The following is a 20,658-nucleotide window of genomic DNA, read 5'->3' as shown; positions in this document are numbered from 1 at the left end:
TATTTTATTTGATCATTTACTTAAAACTGTTTTTACCACTTATCTGGAAGACAGTGTGCCCAGATATAATACATTCTGATGTGTTCGACTGTGCTAAACAATTAAATACACCTGGGGGGACTGGGGAGAGGAGGAAATAACCTTATTTTATAACTAATTAAAATGTAGCACAAGACAGAGCGACTATAACTAAAGAGGGAAATGTTAACATTTACTTTAATGCCTTTGTTACCCACATTGTAAATCCACCCTAACACCCAGAACAGTTTCTCCAGATTTATGCCAGTGTAACTGAAATCAGCACCCAGTTCCCAATTCTGTAAGCTATTCTTTAGACGAGCAGGTGAAGTCGTGGCCTCTTTCGCCACCTAGGGGATAGAACTATAAATGAAGCAATTGTACAGTATGGAGAGACCCCAGCAGCAGCATATTTGATCCATGATGAGTAACTCCTGAAGGGCTGACTCCAGTCTCCTTTCCTCCACCCCCGCTTCCCTGCTTTCTTGCCTCCTGGATTCATTTGAGACCAAAATTGTGGAGCAGCCAGACAGTCTCACAGTGGAGGCTTCTCACCTGAACTCTTCTGAGAAAGCAACTCCTTGGTCTTGTGTTTTAAGCAGAAAACAGCAACTTCCAGGAGGAAAGCTGGGAGCTGCCAAAGGAGGGCACAGAGGAAGGTAAGAAGGCACCTTTTAATTTTGATCTATTCCATTAGCAGTATTTTTGATTGGTTCACGTCCCCAGCTCTGCTTGTGGCTATTTCACATGAAGATGGAAAAACTCACAGCAAGTGGGCGAGGGAAATCCAGTGATTCCGTGTCCTACTCTCCTGACTGGTTGTTGCTGTGAAGTGAATGAGGGGGAAATGACTGAGAGGTTCTTGAAATGTAGATTTAAGTAGGAAAAAAGCAATGCTCTGGGAAGGCCCTGCAGTGACTCTGAAGGGGATGGGGAGGGAGAGATTTTGCTACTGAGATGGGACAGTGACGTTGGTTTGCTTGTAATGTGCCCTCCCTTGATTTGTTTCTGTTTGAGGAGGACATGCCAAGTGCCTTCGGAGGGGACAAAGTAGATTTGGATGCTAGGACTATCTCTGCCTCCGGAGCACTGAGATTGGCTCCCCTTGGTTCATCTGGAAGGAAGAGAGGACAAGCTCCCAGGCCAGCAGTCACCACTACTGAAACCAAAAGAGAGAGAAAGGAATCAAAACTTGGGAAGAGACGAGAAAAGAAATAGGGGGAAGGGGAGTTCCAGAGGCAGGAGAGAAGAGCTGAAAACCCTGGTCTCCTGCAAGGGGAGGCTGTGAAGGGGAGACACTGCACAGGAGACCCCCACCGAAACCCTTGGTGGTGCAAAGTGCTGCATGGGAAGGGGCTGGCCATGGAGAAGTTGTCCCTGGAAGGGACTGACCTTTGGACTATCAACGGCTCACTCATCAACTGCAGCCTGAGCCTTGAGAACCAAACTTATGGGGTCAACAGCACCACTGATCCCCTGAAGAGGAATGAGGACATGGCCAAGGTGGAGGTGACAGTGCTCTGCCTCATCCTCTTCCTTGCTCTGACTGGCAATCTGTGCGTGCTGCTGGCCATCCACACCACCCAGCACAAGCACTCCCGTATGTACTATTTCATGAAGCACCTGAGCATTGCTGACCTGGTGGTGGCCATTTTCCAGGTTCTGCCCCAACTCATCTGGGACATCACCTTCAGGTTCTATGGGCCCGATTTCCTCTGCCGGCTGGTCAAGTACTTGCAGGTGGTGGGGATGTTTGCTTCCACCTACATGCTCCTGCTGATGTCCCTGGACCGGTGCCTGGCCATCTGTCAGCCCCTGAGGTCATTGCACAGGAGGTCTGACCGGGTGTCTGTCCTCCTCACCTGGCTGCTATGCCTGCTGGTCAGCATCCCCCAGATCCACATATTTTCCCTGCGGGATGTGGGCAATGGGGTGTATGATTGCTGGGCAGATTTCATCCAGCCCTGGGGAGCCAAAGCATATATCACCTGGATAACACTGACGGTTTATGTTATCCCTGTGCTGATGCTGAGCGTCTGCTATGGCTTGATCAGCTTCAAAATCTGGCAGAATGTGAAGCTAAAAACAGCCCACGAGACCAACACGAACCTGTCCTCCAGCGGGACAGCCCTCTCCAGGGTCAGCAGCATCAAGCTAATTTCTAAAGCCAAGATCCGGACAGTCAAAATGACCTTCATCATAGTCTTAGCTTTCATAGTGTGCTGGACTCCTTTTTTCTTTGTGCAGATGTGGTCTGTGTGGGACAAGAATGCTCCCAAAGAAGGTAAAGTTCTCCCTCATTTCATATATAGAAAATATATATTTGCATGTAATAGTTAGTTTTGGTGACTAATAATTAATCCATCAATAGGCTTCAAAACAACCATTCCAGATGTGATGGGGGTGGTAGAGAAATTTCAGTCTGAATCAAGGCTCATGAGGGTGCTGAAAGGAGAAAAACTGATGACTTGCATCTGATCAAAGGCATGCAGTTTTGACTCTTCATTGGAGTCACTCCTGGCTTTCTGGGGGATAAGGAACCAGAATCAGCTCCTTGGGGTCTTGAACTGAAACCTGGAAAACAGTTTCCTTCCCTGTTTGCCAAGGCAATTCTCAGTTGCACACAATGTGCACTTCCCTCTTTTGTCTGTCAGCAGGGAATAGCTATAGCTGCTTGAGCATGTCTCTGAAATGGCACCCTGCAGGGATAGGTGTGTCAGGGAGCCAGGCTGAGGACCTGGGGAGCCCTCGGGCTAGGCACATGGAACCTATCTGGAGAAATTTCATTTAGCCGAAGCTGAAGCATTTTGAGGAGATGCATTGGTTTGGATGATGTTTTAAGCAGGGAGACAGGGAGAGACTCTCTCATACTTTATGGCCTGGTGATTAGGGCACTAACAGAGAGACTCAGGTTCAAGTCTCAGCATTGCCTGATTGGTAATGATCTGAAAAACTCTGCTCTGAATCAGACAGTCAAGGGACTTGAAAATGGGTCTCCACACCTTAGGCCAGGGCCTTAACCACCAATCTACCCCTTTCCTAAACAGAAAAGCTCCGGTTTCAGTGCAAAACTGGATGTTCCAACACAAATCTGTTTTTGCAAAAAAATAGTTTGAGAGGTTTGGTTGTCATTCCAATGTTGAACAAACGTACAAACCTCGGAATTTGCTGCAAAACAGAATATTAGTCCCCCGCTCACCTGTACTGGGCACCTTCTTCATAGTATAAATTCAAGGTCATTTACAGGCATCAAGCTTCATTAATAATAATGCCTAGAGATGGCTTTCCCATTAATTTCTGTGGTGCTTTGCAGGCATATACTTCTGAGTGCTGGGTTTTTAAAAATATCGGGTACTGGCCATGAATAATGTTAAATGTATCAATAGCACAGAGCATTGTCTCTCAGTGGCGGTGTGGGGGGGTGAGAAACTCTGAAACCAACTGGTTTGATATCTTGTTCTCACATTCCCCAGCACCTTCTCTTTCTTTTTAATGCCCCTTTGTTCTCTCTCCTCTCCTCTCATTTTTACTCTGTTCTTTTTTGCCTTCCTTTCTTCCCTCCCCTCCCTTTCTCTCTTCTCTCCATTCTCTACACTCACTGCGATGCTCTTTAATGCTGGCTGTAGGTAGCACATTTCCCTTAATGTTCCAATGATTATTAGTTAGTTGGAAAGAAAACATTTTTCAAAGGATGAAGTGCCGTTTTTCATACAGGAATTATGCGGTAGCTAAGGCTGATAACAGGCAGTAAAGTCCATTTACAATCCCCTGTTTTCTCAGCACTTTCAAAAGCACTTTTCCTTCGAGCTGACCCTTCCTATACTCACTCTGTGCTCTGAATTGGAGTTGGAAAGTTTGAGGAAAATCCTTTCAGTCCTTTTTTGAGGTAAGGGAGAATGAAAGAAATATATTTTGGGAACTGCAGTTTTTCAACAGATCAACAGAAACTTGGCCTGGCCAGAGCCCTTGCTGAGGGCTAGCACCTTTGCTTGGTTTGGGGGGTATAAAATAAACATGATGGAAAAATAACTGCTAAGTGGCCACTCTAATGCTACTAGAGAAGAGCCTGCTCTTTGGTAGCTGACTTCGTAGCTGTCCATAGGGCAACACAGCTCCTGCCTTCACACAAGATGCTCCTCTCCCTCCTTTGGGCAAGCTCATTTCAATGATAAATTACTTTGTGTAAAAACTGAACCTCCCCCAAGGGAGATTTTTATAAGTCCCCAGTAAATCTGAAACAGAGGCTGTGCCTCAATGTATGTATCTGCAGCTCTTCAGTCTTCTCTCTACTCTCCTTATTGCTGGTGGAGGGATTATCCCATGGGAACTTTGTCCTGCCCAGCTCCTCACCACATTTGTCTTGGTTGTTCACACTAGTAATTGCATCTGCTTTGTAGCTGTCTAATGGAATAAGAAGGGTCCTTATTTCCTTTCATTTTATTTTAAACATCTGCTAAGAAGGGTTTGCTAATGATGCCCTCGCAAACAAAACTCTCTGTCATGCTGGTGAGCTCCCTTTCAGAACAGGATAGAATTGTAGATTGTGACTCAAATTCAGAATGGACGATTGCTTACACGTTGCTTTCCGAGCCTAACTGTTTGTGACACTCATTCTCATGTACTCTGTCAAACGATCAGTACTATGATGCTTTACCTGAGAAGAAGCAGGCTTTAACCAGGATGAGTTATTAACATGCTCTGCCTTCATTCACATATCAGGCTTGGGAGCCAGGTGTTATGTCTACAGCAAAGGATGTTATTTTAGCAAGAGCATCCAATATATAATAGGATCTAATGGCACAGGGGGAAACCTCTGGTGAGTTAGATTAGGAACAGTGAATGGTAGTAACACTTAGCAGGGTCAAAATTGTGAATTGAACCTGTGACTTCCTTCTCCAAAGCATACATTTCTACCACTTGAGCTAAAGGAATAACTCCCTCAGCTAGCAGCAGTAGTAGGCTCTTAGCCTTGATGAGGGGCAGTAACTCAAGGGGGACACAGAACCCAGCACGCATAACTGATTAGTTACGTAGCTGTCTGGGATACTTTGAACGCAGTGGATATAACGTTTCCACCACAAAGCAAGCATCTTGCCTCCCTTTTCACTTTGCTTTCTCCCTTAAACAAAATAAGACCCCTCTTCTGAACTCTCTGCCAAGTCCCAGCAGTTGAAACAGCACTGCTGGGTGAGTAGAGTAATTCATGCTTCCAACCTACTTTGCTGCAGTGCTGGTGCTGTCTCTCAAAGAGAACCTTTGGGGTATTTCTTAGCCACTAGTCTCGGCTCCTGATTCATGCCCCTTTCCCTTGCTACTGCTGCATCTAAATCAGATAGAGCAGTTTGGAAAGTCAGCAAAGAGGAATGGGGGGAGGAGCACATCAGGAGCTGAAGGTAGAGGTAAGGCTTTCACTAGGTAATGGTGGTGGGGTGGGACAGACTCAGCAAACCCAACACATGCTTACCTCCAACTGATTCTAAAAATCTACCTGCTATTGCACCGTGCCCCCTAATGGTTTCCCCCAGGTCCTTGGAAATTACCCAGGGATTGGGTAACCTTTGGCATGCAGCTCAGGGATTGGCAACCTTTGGCATGCAGCCCGTCAAGGAAATCTGTTGGCCAGTGGGATGGTTTGTTTACCTTCAGGTTTGGCCGATTGCAGCTCCCACTGGCCGTTGTTTGCCATTCCAGGCCAATGGGGGCTGCGGAAAGCGGTGGCCAACACATCCCTCAGCCCGCGCCACTTCCCGCAGCCCCCATTGGCCTGGAATGATGAACCGCGACCAGTGGGAGCTGCGATCGGCCAAACCTGTGGATGCTGCAGGTAAACAAACCGTCCTGGCCGGCCAGCGGATTTCCCTGACTGGCCACGTGCCAAAGGCTGCTGATCCCTGTTCTAATTGATATCTATTTGAGAATGAATTAGGCTCCAAAGGGTTAGGTGTCTGTTTTGCGATATGTTTTGTCTCTGCAGTTTTGTGCACCATTTTCTGGATTTCTGCTTCTTTGAGCAAAGGAGTGTAGCTCATTGGAAGGAAGGATTCAAGAGACGTGTGCAGAGAGGTGTAACAATCAATCAAAATGTAATGGAGCTGTGTGCCATTGCACAACGTCCCTGGGTTTCTGGGGCATAAGAGTAGAAGAAAGGGAATACGTCACAAATAGCTGGCAAGGTTTTCATGATGTACGCAAATTGCAGAAGTCAACAAACAGCAAGCAAAGCCCACTGCTTGAACACACAATTGGGCCAGATGTTTGGGGGAAGGAAACATGTTTAAAAAGGCAGCATGACACGCTGTTTCTTAATGAACAAAATGTTTATCAGACGCCATGTGGCAAACCATCATCATGGGATCTGGAAAGGGCCACAAACAAACGAATGTCAAATGTTTTCCAGATTAATCCTAAATTGTCCACGTGCAAATTGACTTCAGGGCTCCAAAACCTGCAGTGTGTTTGAAAAGTCGGTCTGAGAAATTATCAAACATATAATGAGTTATTGGTCTTGGAAGAGGAAAAATCCTCAACTGCTTCTCTGAGTGTGTTTGTATGTAAACAGTGAGGGGGTATGCAATGTTACTCTAAATTGATGTAAGCTAGTCACTGTCACCTTCTAGTGCTTCCCCTTGATGCCTCTCTATGGAAGGGGAAGCGTACTTTTAATTTTGTCATGGAAGCATTGGAAGCAAAGAATACATTTCTTTGTCATCTTGCATGATGAAACCTATTGAGATGAGCAGACTGCCACGTATGGAGTTATATTGCCACCTGTAGGATGTGACCTGACTACTTTGTTTAGAAGCTTGTCCAGTATGAATGGTAGAGTGGCTGTTAATTGCACATTCTTAAATAAATAAGATCCAGCTATAATGCAAAGGGTCAAAATCCCTGCCTTTGTACTCCAGAGGGAAGTTGGAGAACCTTTTCCTCTGAAGTCAGATTTTCCTTTCATCATGGAGCAGTTCTCCTATGTAAACCTAGACTAAACACTTTATCAATTATTCTTATTCTTAATTATTTGTGTTATGTTAGTGCCTTGGAGCCCCAGTCATGGATCAGGACCCCATTGTGCTAGGCACTATATAAACACAGAAAAAAGAGAGTGTCCCTGCCCCAAGGAGTTTACAATCTAAGGCAAGAGTTTAGAATTTTCTTTTACTTTTCAGGGGGTCTCTATCACTAACTCAGCTGACTTCCCTTTACACTGAATTAAACAAACAACGCTCTTCCCTCCAGTACCGTGCTGATAATTTGATTGAGTAAATAGGAATGAATGACCGCCAATATCAAAGCAATCTGTTTGGCTCCTCTGCAACTGCTGTGTGTGCTCTGCTTTGCTATGTCTTATTGCATTGGTCATGAGGCTTAAAAGAGTCCTGGGCCTGCATCACTTGAATTCCCTATGGGGTGGAAGTTTGGATTGGGTAAAGAATGAAAGACTGGGCCCTAAAGAAAGAAATTAAAAGGTCCTTTGCTAGTTTAATACATTACTAATTTGGGGTCTGATCCTGCAAACATTTAGGTACATGAGAAACTATCCACACATGAGGAGTCCCTATTGACTTCATTTCAAAAAAGAACAAGTGAAATAAGGATGTTCTCGAAATACACCTCCACCTCCATACACACACATACATATGTTGCCCGACCCATATTATTTGCTAACTTCACAACCTGGGACCATGCACTCCCCTCCTTGCTATATTTTTCTGTGATTTACATTACTTAGTGTTGCGACACCCCGCTCTACTCAGACCACAGCTTCGAGTCCTTTTTCATGGTTGCATCTTCCTCCTGGGAGTCCCACTGGCTAGAAATATTTGCCAGGGAATTTCCAAAAGCAGTTATATGTGTGTTTAAAATATTCATCCGTTTGAATCTCTTGTTATGGTTAAACCATATAGTGTAATTTTTAAGCATGTTTCATAGGCTTGTGTTGTGTGTCCTATGTCTTAACCTATATTTAAATGGGGCTGTAGTAAAAAGTAAGCAAACACTTCAACATCTGAGTAACTATATGCTCCAGAAAATTTTCACCATTTTGGGGGTTTAGATCTTGGGGGATTAGCCTGGTCCTTTTCAGAAAGAGAGAATTGGCCCAGCTGGGAAAAAGATTAATTTCCCCAATGTTCAGGAAGGAGATCTGGGTATGGGAGATTTGGTCTAGGTCCAACACAGTTCTTCTTGCTCTTAAGAAAATGCCTGTTTCATGCCACTTGCCTCCTTATATGATGGACCAGGGTTTTCTGTTGTACCTGAAAGACAGGATCCATAGCAGCGGCTTAGAGCCCCCTCCCACGTTGCTGATTGCTCAACATCATTCTCAGTTTCAGGAGCACTAGGTCAGTTGTGAGTGAGAGAGAACAAGGAAACTACAGACCCACCAACATTTCTTGCTGTACGTGCAGATCTGTCATCTCAGTACTGGCTGGGCCCAGCCCCACTTAGTTTGGGAGAGCTACTAAGTTAATAGAAATAAGAGATGGAATAGATTCATAGAGATCTCAACCATTCCCTGACTAGACTGTACCCTACAGTTAATAATAATAATAATGAATACCTACTTCTTATCTAGCACTTTTTATCAGTAGAGCTCAAAGTAGTTTACAAAGGAGGCAAATATCATAATCCTCATTTTATAGATGGGGAAACCGAGGCACGGAGCAGTGAAGTGACTTGCCCAAGATCACTCAGGAGTCCAATAGCAGAGCTGGGCATATGACTCAGGTCTCCTTAGTCCCAATGCTGTGCTGTATTGATGGGGTGTGACACAACCTCCCGTTTCTCCTTTGTCTATTTCAGTTTGAAATGTGAACACAGTCCCGTCTCATACTGCTGCAGTCAGTTCATTGTGGAGAACTTTTTCCTACATTGCCCAGTACAAACAATTCATAATGCTTTGGAATTTTGCAGCCATTTTCATGACATGAACATTTTCTGTTCTGGCAGCAGATGTTCCCTTTTGTTGATGCTGGAAACGGTCTGGGTAAATGTATGTTGGCATTATACCACGGCAGATCAGAACAGACAGCATGTGGATCAGTTTAGGGTGTCATTCAAATCACACATCATCACTTTCTTTCCCTACAGAAAAACCTTATAGATAATATGTAGTATATCTGACATATTAATCTTTATATCAAAGAAAACAGTTGTAAATGTTTGTAAAGATTGGTAAATGGATATGAAGCTGCAACTCAGCAAATAGCATCGTATTTGTCAGGATATTGGGACATTCCCTTCAGCAGCGTTACTCACTCATTTTAAACTAATCAACATTTTATTTTCACTCCTAATCTGGAGTGAAATAAGAATGAATTACAAGTATGTCTCCAGTACAGTGGGCCCATTAATATTGGGATACTAAAGCCTTTACATACTGGGCTACCTTTAACACTCCATACCAGTAAATAATTAATGATAATCAATAATAATTTACCTGTAGATACTGCCTTTCACATCAAAGAGCCCAAAGCACTTCCTTACCTGTTGCTTAAGTGCTTTGCTGAATCGGGCCTACTAGAATGCACCCACTTCTGGAGTGGAGGGTATTCTACACAACAGTGAGGGAAGCGGAAATTTTGGCCAAGGACCAAGATACAAATCTCAACTCTTAGAAGAAACATTGTGAGATCTTTAACATTCATGCAAAAGGGAGGGGACATCAACTTTTAAGACGTGCCACACAGTAAGCTCCATGAAACTCAGCTCAACTTAACTACTTCAGAAGATTGCAGAGCTCCCTGAGCCATGGCTGGAGTCTAACCAGTGGTTCCAGGAAGCTGATGGAGCTTATCCCTTGTGCTTGGAGTCCATAAGCAATTCCCTCTGGCTGTCTTTTAACACATACTTTAACTATGACCACTTGGACTAGACATCACAAGGGCAAGACTTATATATGTCTTGGTTAAAGGTGAACTGTGAACTTTTTTCTTTTAAGGTGAAAAGAAAAAGTTGATTTTTACCGAGGCAAAAAGAAATAGAGGAAGGATCTCAGGTATAAACAGATATCCAGTGAAGTTATGTGGCTGCTCATGTTGATAGTTGTGAAATATGTGGGTTTTTTTTAATCCATGTTCATTGACAAAGCTTCCTCAGAGCCTAGCCAAGGTAATGGAACTCTACCTCTGATCAATTTGTGCCTTTCTCTGTGAGAGCTCATTCCCCTTTGATTTTGCATGTGTAGTTATAAATGGCACGTCCTTTTGGCCAAAGGATTTTCTAGAGTCAGTGCTCTGATTTCCATGTGCTTGAAGCAGCCTTGTTGTTTTGTGACCAAGGCCCTGCTCTACTTTCCTAAAGCACATTTGTAGCTCAGATCCCCTGATATTCATAGAATCATAGAATCATAGAATATCAGGGTTGGAAGGGACCCCAGAAGGTCATCTAGTCCAACCCCCTGCTCAAAGCAGGACCAAGTCCCAGTTAAATCATCCCAGCCAGGGCTTTGTCAAGCCTGACCTTAAAAACCTCTAAGGAAGGAGATTCTACCACCTCCCTAGGTAACGCATTCCAGTGTTTCACCACCCTCTTAGTGAAAAAGTTTTTCCTAATATCCAATCTAAACCTCCCCCATTGCAACTTGAGACCATTACTCCTCGTTCTGTCATCTGCTACCATTGAGAACAGTCTAGAGCCATCCTCTTTGAAACCCCCTTTCAGGTAGTTGAAAGCAGCTATCAAATCCCCCCTCATTCTTCTCTTCTGCAGACTAAACAATCCCAGCTCCCTCAGCCTCTCCTCATAAGTCATGTGCTCTAGACCCCTAATCATTTTTGTTGCCCTTCGCTGTACTCTTTCCAATTTATCCACATCCTTCCTGTAGTGTGGGGCCCAAAACTGGACACAGTACTCCAGATGAGGCCTCACCAGTGTCGAATAGAGGGGAACGATCACGTCCCTCGATCTGCTCGCTATGCCCCTACTTATACATCCCAAAATGCCATTGGCCTTCTTGGCAACAAGGGCACACTGCTGACTCATATCCAGCTTCTCGTCCACTGTCACCCCTAGGTCCTTTTCCGCAGAACTGCTGCCGAGCCATTCGGTCCCTAGTCTGTAGCGGTGCATTGGATTCTTCCATCCTAAGTGCAGGACCCTGCATTTATCCTTATTGAACCTCATTAGATTTCTTTTGGCCCAATCCTCCAATTTGTCTAGGTCCTTTTGTATCCTATCCCTCCCCTCCAGCGTATCTACCACTCCTCCCAGTTTAGTATCATCCGCAAATTTGCTGAGAGTGCAATCCACACCATCCTCCAGATCATTTATGAAGATATTGAACAAAACGGGCCCCAGGACCGACCCCTGGGGCACTCCACTTGACACCGGCTGCCAACTAGACATGGAGCCATTGATCACTACCCGTTGAGCCCAACAATCTAGCCAGCTTTCTACCCACCTTATAGTGCATTCATCCAGCCCATACTTCCTTAACTTGCTGACAAGAATGCTGTGGGAGACCGTGTCAAAAGCTTTGCTAAAGTCAAGAAACAATACATCCACTGCTTTCCCTTCATCCACAGAACCAGTAATCTCATCATAAAAGGCGATTAGATTAGTCAGGCATGACCTTCCCTTGGTGAATCCATGCTGACTGTTCCTGATCACTTTCCTCTCCTCTAAGTGCTTCAGGATTGATTCTTTGAGGACCTGCTCCATGATTTTTCCAGGGACTGAGGTGAGGCTGACCGGCCTGTAGTTCCCAGGATCCTCCTTCTTCCCTTTTTTAAAGATGGGCACTACATTAGCCTTTTTCCAGTCATCCGGGACTTCCCCCGTTCGCCACGAGTTTTCAAAGATAATGGCCAAGGGCTCTGCAATCACAGCCGCCAATTCCTTCAGCACTCTCGGATGCAATTCGTCCGGCCCCATGGACTTGTGCACGTCCAGCTTTTCTAAATAGTCCCTAACCACCTCTATCTCTACAGAGGGCTGGCCATCTCTTCCCCGTTTTGTGTTGCCCAGCACAGCAGTCTGGGAGCTGACCTTGTTAGTGAAAACAGAGGCAAAAAAAGCATTGAGTACATTAGCTTTTTCCACATCCTCTGTCACTAGCTTGCCTCCCTCATTCAGTAAGGGGCCCACACTTTCCTTGGCTTTCTTCTTGTTGCCAACATACCTGAAGAAACCCTTCTTGTTACTCTTGACATCTCTTGCTAGCTGCAGCTCCAGGTGCGATTTGGCCCTCCTGATATCTTTCCTACATGCCCGAGCAATATTTTTATACTCTTCCCTGGTCATATGTCCAACCTTCCACTTCTTGTAAGCTTCTTTTTTATGTTTAAGATCCGCTAGGATTTCACCATTAAGCCAAGCTGGTCGCCTGCCATATTTACTATTCTTTCGACTCATCGGGATGGTTTGTCCCTGTAACCTCAACAGGGATTCCTTGAAATACAGCCAGCTCTCCTGGACTCCCTTCCCTTTCATGTTAGTCCCCCAGGGGATCCTGGCCATCTGTTCCCTGAGGGAGTCAAAGTCTGCTTTCCTGAAGTCCAGGGTCCGTATCCTGCTGCTTACCTTTCTTCCCTGCGTCAGGATCCTGAACTCAACCAACTCATGGTCACTGCCTCCCAGATTCCCATCCACTTTTGCTTCCCCCGCTAATTCTACCCGGTTTGTGAGCAGCAGGTCAAGAAAAGCGCTCCCCCTAGTTGGCTCCCCTAGCACTTGCACCAGGAAATTGTCCCCTACGCTTTCCAAAAACTTCCTGGATTGTCTATGCACCGCTGTATTGCTCTCCCAGCAGATATCAGGAAAATTAAAGTCACCCATGAGAATCAGGGCATGCGATCTAGTAGCTTCCGTGAGTTGCCGGAAGAAAGCCTCATCCACCTCATCCCCCTGGTCCGGTGGTCTATAGCAGACTCCCACCATGACATCACTCTTGTTGCACACACTTCTAAACTTAATCCAGAGACACTCAGGTTTTTCCACAGTTTCGTACCGGAGCTCTGAGCAGTCATACTGCTCCCTTACATACAGTGCTACTCCCCCACCTTTTCTGCCCTGCCTGTCCTTCCTGAACAGTTTATAACCATCCATGACTGTACTCCAGTCATGTGAGTTATCCCACCAAGTCTCTGTTATTCCAATCACGTCATAATTCCTTGACATCACCAGGACCTCCAGTTCTCCCTGCTTGTTTCCAAGGCTTTGTGCATTTGTATATAAGCACTTGAGATAACCTGTTGATCGCCCCTCATTCCCAGTATGAGGCAGGAGCCCTCCCCTCACAGACATTCCTGCCTGTGCTTCCTCCCGGTATCCCGCTTTCCCACTTACCTCAGGGCTTTGGTCTCCTTCCCCCGGTGAACCTAGTTTAAAGCCCTCCTCACTAGGTTAGCCAGCCTGCTGGCAAAGATGTTCTTCCCTCTCTTCGTAAGATGGAGCCCGTCTCTGCCCAGCACTCCTCCTTCATGGAACACCATCCCATGGTCAAAGAATCCAAAGCCTTCTCTCCGACACCACCTGCGTAGCCATTCGTTGACCTCCACGATTCGACGGTCCCTACCCAGGCCTTTTCCTTCCACGGGGAGGATGGACGAGAACACCACTTGCGCCTCCAACTCCTTTATCCTTCTTCCCAGAGCCACGTAGTCCGCAGTGATCCGCTCAAGGTCATTCTTGGCAGTATCATTGGTGCCCACGTGGAGAAGCAGGAAGGGGTAGCGATCCGAGGGCTTGATGAGTCTCGGCAGTCTCTCCGTCACATCACGAATCTTAGCCCCTGGCAAGCAGCAGACTTCTCGGTTTTCCCGGTCAGGGCGGCAGATAGATGACTCAGTCCCCCGGAGGAGAGAGTCCCCGACCACCACCACCCGCCTTCTCCTCTTGGGAGTGGTGGTCGTGGAACCCCCAACCTCAGGACATCGCATCTCATGCCTCCCAACCAGCGGAGTCTCCTTCCGCTTTCTCCCCCCAGACATATCATCTGGTCCACTCTCCGCATTGGTACCTGTGGAGAGAACATGAAAGCGGTTAGTTACCTGTGTCTGTGTTACTGGAACCCGGACATTCCGCTTACCTCTTCTGGAGGTCACATGTTGCCAAGCTTCTTCACTGGCCTCTTGGCTCCTCTGTGCAACCTGCTCTACATCTTTAGAGCTTTGTGCCCCTAGAAGGCTATCCTGAGTTTGGTCCAGAAAATCCTCAGTCTCTCGTATACAACGCAGGGTCGTTACCTGTTGCTCCAGACCTTCAATCTTCTCTTCCAATATGGAGACCAGCTTGCACTTTGTACAGACAAAGTCGCTTCTGTCCTGTGGAAGAAAGACAAACATGGCACATCCAGTGCAGGTCACAACAGCTGAATCCCCCCCTTCCATATCATCTACCTACTATGAGCTTCCTCAGAGACGTTGGCAAGATGTAAGCCTCACTGGGCTCACTCCAGGCGAACTCCCAGGCAAACTCCTGCTGTGAGCTGCTCTGCTGTCCCCGCTGCTCCGCTGCCGCTCAGCTGGTTCGCGAGGCTCTGGCTATTTTCAAACAGCCAGGCTTCCCTGACGCAAACACACAGACACCCTAATGCCCGCCCCCTGCAGGCTAGCAGCCAATCAGACACTCACTCAGGCTCCCTCCCAGCAAACACACGCTCGGATACTTCCTCAGCAAGCAAACACACACACTCGGATACTTACCAGTCCCAGGCAAACTCCTGCTGTGAGCTGCTCTGCTGCCAGAGGACCTTTATATCACTTATAAATGAATGAATATTCCAGGGATCAGCAACCTTTGGCATGTGACCCATCAGGGAAAACCGCTGGCGAGCCGGGACAGTTTGTTTACCTGCGGTGTCCTCAGGTTTGGCCGATCGCAGCTCCCACTGGCCATAGTTCGCTGTTTCAAGCCAATGGGGGCTGCGGGAAGTGGTGGCCAGCACGTCCCTCAGCCCGTGCCGCTTCTTGCAACCCCCATTGGCCTGGAGCGGCGAAGTGGGAACTGCGATCATCCAAACCTGTGGACGCTGCAGGTAAACAAACCGTCCTGGCTCGCCAGCAGCTTTCCCTGAGTGGCTGCATGCCAAAGGGTGCCAATCCCTGGAATATACTAAGGATTCACAGGAAGCCGAGCACTCTCAATACCTACTATGTAGATCTGATCACATTTCTTTTACATTTTTTTTTGGTAAAAAATGGAGTTGCTATGATGCTGAAATTTCTTGCCAAAATGTCATGACCGACAAACCTTTTCATTTTTGGATTCAAATTTGAAACACAATTTTCTGAACGTTTTCCCCGCCAAATTTTCTTTGGTTCAGAATGGTGGGAAAATTTCCCATTTTTTTTCTCTCTTCCCCCCGAGTAACCAACGGGGGGGGGGGAATTTTCTCTCCACTCCTCCTTTTGTGTTATTTTGTTCCCCAAAGGGGGGGGAATAAAAAAGTGAGAAAATGGGGTAATGGAACCAAAAATTCAATATGAAATTTTTCATTTAAAATATTTTCCATGGAGAAATGGAAAAAAGTTATGAAAACTTTGGAAAGACACCAAACTGCCTCGGTTTTCAACAGCTTTTTGAGAACACATCTCCCCAAAACTTTTGACCAGCTCTACTGTTGGGAGTGGAAGGTGCTCAGTTCATCACAGTATCAGGCCCCCCCGCTGCATTTTTACCTAGCCAGAAAGAGCCATGCACCATGCCGAGGGAATACATTAAAGTTGGGGTGCAACTCCATGGCAGGGAGGTGTGTGGCTAGATGCCAGTTAGCTGTTGCTTGATGATTTTGGCAATTGCTATGGGTGCTGAGGAAGGTCTGATCAAAGGTTGAATTGATTGGACTTAGGTTCAACCCAGTTCATAATTGAAGACAGTGGTAGTGAAATGTTATTAAGCAGAGTAAAAAACTCCTGCCAGAGAGTGACTCTTTAGCTAGTTTTTTTTTAAATCTCCATTTCTGTTTGGTGTTTCCTTTACAAAAAGTGGAGCCTGCCTCCAACCTTGTTGGCAATCTAGCACAAAAGCCTGAATGAGCAAGGAGACTGAATTACTATGCAGTCCCATATTCAGGCCCTGGGCTGGGCAGTGGATTTCATCCTACTTGGGCTTTGTTGGCCTTATCTAAGGACTTCCACTGACTTCACTGGGCATTGGATGAGGCCCCATAAGGGTTAAATGACTTTCAGCCACAGTAGGTTCTCATCTTTCTCAAAATAAATCCCACAGGGATGTAGCCTCCTTGCAGATCCAGATCAATCTATAGCTATGTCCCGAAGAATGTCTGGCTGGATGTTCAGTAACCAGGAGCACCAGAAGCTCTCTAGAAGTGGAGGGGGCCACCAATGCCTGAACCATGGCCCCACCCCACAAGATCCGAACCTCATCCTGCTTCTTCCCCAAGGCCCCACTCACTCTATGTCCCCCCCCCCCCGTTGCTCACCCTTAAAGCAGGTAAAAAGTGGTGGGGCCATGGCCCGCTGACCCATCCTGTTGTGGCGCCACTGTCCATGACTGGTGATTTTATTGATCCCTGACCGTGTAACAGCATTCCTTGGTAAACATGCTTTTTAAGTGATGCTGAGGAAGACTGAAGAGTGGTGTATTGACATTTTTACTCTCATCATCGTTGTCAGCTGCTCCATATTAAGTGGCAGGGCAAGATCAGCAATGTGGATATTCGTAGCTGAACCCACCGACTGCCTTCATTGGCATTGATTTGGTTTCAGCAGTTTTCTTGGTATGGGCATATTATTAGGATGGAAGACCAACGAATTATGAAAGCCATTGTAGGTAATTTATAGCAACATGCCTGTGCGTGAACCCCATTTAAAAATAATTGTCTAATGGTCCCCCCCAAAAAAACCTGCACTCTTGAACTGGCAGACTTCACTCATCTTGTGTTTTCAGTGTACAAACCTCACCTGTGGGTGGAAAGTCATGTATTCTGCGTGCTTGCAATACTGACAATCAATCAGATGCATGAGTCCAGTACAATGACACCTGCATCCGCTTTGCCCCCCACTCCCTGATTTAACTGTTCACTGAAGAAGCGATTATGCAATTAGACCTCATTACATAAATTTGAAATAACCATAATTTCCAATGGCAAAGCTTTGAGTATGAAAATGTTCAATTAAATGTCAAAGAAAAATGACAGATTTTTCACATTCTAAAAGAGACTCTCTCTAATTAGGTTGCTTGAATGTGAGCAAATGCTATCTGAAAGGATGGTTTTGATGATCTAGAAATGCAATCTAGGCCTTTTCAGGCTACAGCCTGAGCACACAAAATGACTGGTAATTTCTAAATTGTCTAGTAGGGAAAAAGATAGGTAGAATGATGCAAAAACAAGGAAGCAGCTATCTCTTTGATATGACAGCTTCTTTAGAGCTTATTCACTTCCTAATCAGACAATGGCAAGTGGGTATCAGGCAGCTGAGAAGTGGTATATCTCTGCTTTTCAGCATAACACAAAATAAAGAGCAAGAAATTCACTGAGATGGGAAAAATAGCTTCTATCCTGGGGAAGACTTAAAAACAATATGTCTTAAACATAAGTTGATTTATTTTCCCTGTGTTTTTTCACAATTTCTTTTTACCACTTGCAGCAATCGAGCTATTTTTGCTTAAAGGAACATAGTTTGTTCTGCAATGGACTATGGAAGGGTTTGGGGGGAAATTCCATTGGTTTCTCATGGTAGAATTAAATCAGAGAGTGTTGGGCCCGCAAATTTGTGTGTTGATCAACTGGGGACATGGGAGTCAGGCCAGGATCTTGGGGAGGTTGTAGGTGGATTCTGGGATCAGGATCTCCAAAAGCCACAGTTTCTTCTCACTGGACGTGCCCACGTTTTCTTGCCTATGCCTAAAGATCACTGAATGGCACTTTCATGTTGTTTTCCTGCTATGCTCTCTACCTTGCAGCATCCCCATTTATCATCGCCATGCTCCTAGCAAGTTTAAACAGCTGTTGCAACCCGTGGATCTACATGCTTTTCACGGGCCATCTCTTCCATGACCTTATACACCGGTTCCTCTGCTGCTCCACACGTTATTTAATATCCAGGCAAGGATGTGACCTGAGCGTCAGCAAAAAAAGCAACTCCTCCACGTTTGTCCTGAGTCGCAAGAGCTCAAGTCAGAAGAGCTTCACTCAGCCTTCCACAGCCTGAGAACTGTCCCAGCACTCCATGGACTACATCACTACTTCACTCTGACCATCTTCAATATGTATATGTAAAGAAGCTGTGATTCAGAATATGGTGGGGAGGGGACCGGGGTTTATGTGTGTGTGTTTGTGTGTTGAATTCTTTATTTAATTGAGGCAGGAATAAGAAAAGAACTGCTGTAGTCAAAAGCACAGTTCGGAATGGATAGCTTAATGGAGTTCAAGTCAATGGAGGTTTTGCATAATGACTAAATAATAACTGAGGGGCTTGTCCTGAAAGCTGAGTAGACTTACTGAAGCTGACAAGCCAAATTCAACCCTGGTATAAGTCTGTACAGCTCCATTGACTTTAAGGAGTTTCACCATTGGGATGGCACAGAGTAAAAGCTACCTGGGCTGTCCTTACTCTAGTAAGAAAGTATTACTCACGGAAGCAGTTCTATTGATTTCTGTTTGGCTCCAGGTTTGTTTAAGGCCTTCCAATATGTCCTTATTTAGCAATAATGCCCCATTGGCATCAAGAGAGTTTTGACTGAGTAAGGATTTTGGTCCTGATCCTGAAACTATGTATGCACATAGAATCATAGACTATCAGGGTTGGAAGGGACCTCAGGAGGTCATCTAGTCTAACCCCCTGCTCAAAGCAGGACCAATCCCCAACCAAATCATCCCAGCCAGTCAATCCTTGTCAATCCTGACCTTAAAAACCTCTAAGAAAGGAGATTCCACCAGCTCCCTACGTAACTCATTCCAGTGCTTCACCACTCTCTTAGTGGAAGGGTTTTTCCTAATATCCAACCTAAACCTCCCCCATTGCAACTTGAGACCATTACTCCTTGTTCTGTCATCTGTTACCACTGAAAACAGCCCCCTTTCAAGTAGTTGAAAATAGCTGTCAATTCCCCCCTCATTCTTCTTTTCTACAGACTAAATAATCCCAGTTCCCTCAGCCTCTCCTCATAAATCATGTGCTCCAGTCCCCTAATCACTTTTGTTGCCCTCCGTTGGACTTTTTCCAATTTTTCCACATCCTTCTTGTAGTGTGGGGCCCAAAACTGGACACAGTACTCCGGATGATTAACTTGAAGCATGTGAATAAGTCCCATTGGCTTCAGAGGGACCATGCACATAGTTCAGTTTAAGGAAGTGCATAAATGCTTACAAGATCTGGGTGCTGATACAATATCATGTATGCTGATTGTGTTCAAAAGCTTTAGTTAAGGCAAACACTTGGGGTGAACTTCTGGCTCCATTAAAGTCAATGACAAAACTTCAGTGGGGCCAGCTTTTACTCTTTGGTTTACTGTAGGCAGTGAAGTATTACACCAATACAATTTTCTTGCTATGTAATTCACGCGATCTTGGTTATGGCATGGAGTATTTGTTAAAAGATTTTTTTTTTTGGTAAATAAAATTTGATAAATTCAACTTGAAGAAAAGAGGGGAACAGTGAAAAAAAAAGCATACGAAGGAAACCTTGGAGGAAACAATGCTTCATGCACAAAATACAAGTATATCTAGATTGTAAGGAATGCTTTTGTTTCTAGACTAATGCAAAAAAAATTTATGAACTATACAACATTGTATTACATAAACATAAATCTAGGACAACTGTGGTACCACTTTGGAAAAGTGCAAATAGTTATGGCACGATCCTATTGCTGGTGAAGTCAGTGTGAATTTCCCCACTGAATTCAGTGGCGGCAAGATGAGGTCATGCAGGGCTGAGTGGCCAACGCTTTGCTCATGTTCATCATCCTTTCTCACACAAGTAGTTCCAAAAGCGATGGGACACCATGCATGAGATATGACTGCACACGAAGGAGAGGTTGAGGGATTTGACTGAATTTTTGCAATGGTTATAAATACTGCATATTTATCAATTTTGCTGTTTCATTATCAACTGATCCATTTTCAGCTTTTAGGTCTATAGATTTTATTTTGGTGTTCAGGCAGTTTTTTAAAATAGTAGCTTGGGACTGACTTTTAAGCGTCGTGACACTCATTGGTTCAACTTGGAGTTTAGATCCCAGCTTGTTCTCATGCACTAAAGCAGTGGAACAGTGAAGTTCTGCACTTTCTCCGTCCTCGTCTCATTTTCCTAGAGTTTAAATGGATAATGTGTAGATTGCTCCCTTTCTGCACTCCCCAAAGGAAGGAATGTACTTTTATTTTAATGGTTTTATTGTGATCATGGAAAAAATCTACAGCTAGAAATACAGGCTCTCATTCATCACTGATTACTCTTGTTTTATGCTGGTCAACTCCACTGATTACAGTAGAGTCAGGCCTGTTGAGAGTAACTTGGGTCCCTGGTACATCATGTGTGCTGCCCACCCTCCCATTTCACCTCAGTTACAGATGCTTTAGGGGCTCCCTGAGCTTGGGGCCCTGGAGCAATTGTCCCTCTTCCCCTCCATCAGCCTTGAGTGCAGTTCCGGTGGTGTAAAGCAGAAGTAGGTAGCTGCAGGAGTGAAAGTAGGTTGGTACAGCATACCGGTAAGAAGTGGCCACTGGTACCGGCCCGT

At 45.4% G+C, this 20,658-nt stretch overlaps 1 protein-coding gene across 2 annotated transcripts; it reads left to right on the top strand.

Annotated features, from left to right (window-relative positions):
• The first annotated feature begins 434 nt into the window (after positions 1-434).
• Positions 435-20,318, top strand: OXTR (oxytocin receptor). Of its 2 annotated transcripts, none has more exons than XM_043519124.1 (3): positions 435-677; positions 1,036-2,302; positions 17,887-20,318. In XM_043519124.1, exons 2-3 carry the CDS (start codon positions 1,381-1,383, stop codon positions 18,132-18,134), a joined length of 1,170 nt encoding a protein of 389 aa, XP_043375059.1. In that variant the 5' UTR covers positions 435-677; positions 1,036-1,380; the 3' UTR covers positions 18,135-20,318. The 2 variants fall into 2 exon arrangements, with proteins under 2 accessions (XP_043375059.1, XP_038266673.1); XM_038410745.2 differs by having other exon boundaries at positions 512-677; positions 1,039-2,302; positions 17,887-18,792.
• The last annotated feature ends 340 nt before the right edge of the window (positions 20,319-20,658 follow it).

Source organism: Dermochelys coriacea, chromosome 7 (genome assembly GCF_009764565.3).
Source record: "Dermochelys coriacea isolate rDerCor1 chromosome 7, rDerCor1.pri.v4, whole genome shotgun sequence".
In the NCBI taxonomy this organism is placed as follows: domain Eukaryota; kingdom Metazoa; phylum Chordata; order Testudines; family Dermochelyidae; genus Dermochelys; species Dermochelys coriacea.
Note: the sequence above shows the minus strand (reverse complement) of the source record. Positions and strands in the feature narration are given on the sequence as shown.

Bases quoted from the DNA above. Each gene is read 5' to 3' on its own strand.
- OXTR (XM_043519124.1), top strand. From the start codon at position 1,381: ATGGAGAAGTTGTCCCTGGAAGGGACTGACCTTTGGACTATCAACGGC. The intron at 2,303-17,886 runs GTAAAGTTCTCC...TCTACCTTGCAG, and splicing joins CAAGAATGCTCCCAAAGAAG to CATCCCCATTTATCATCGCC.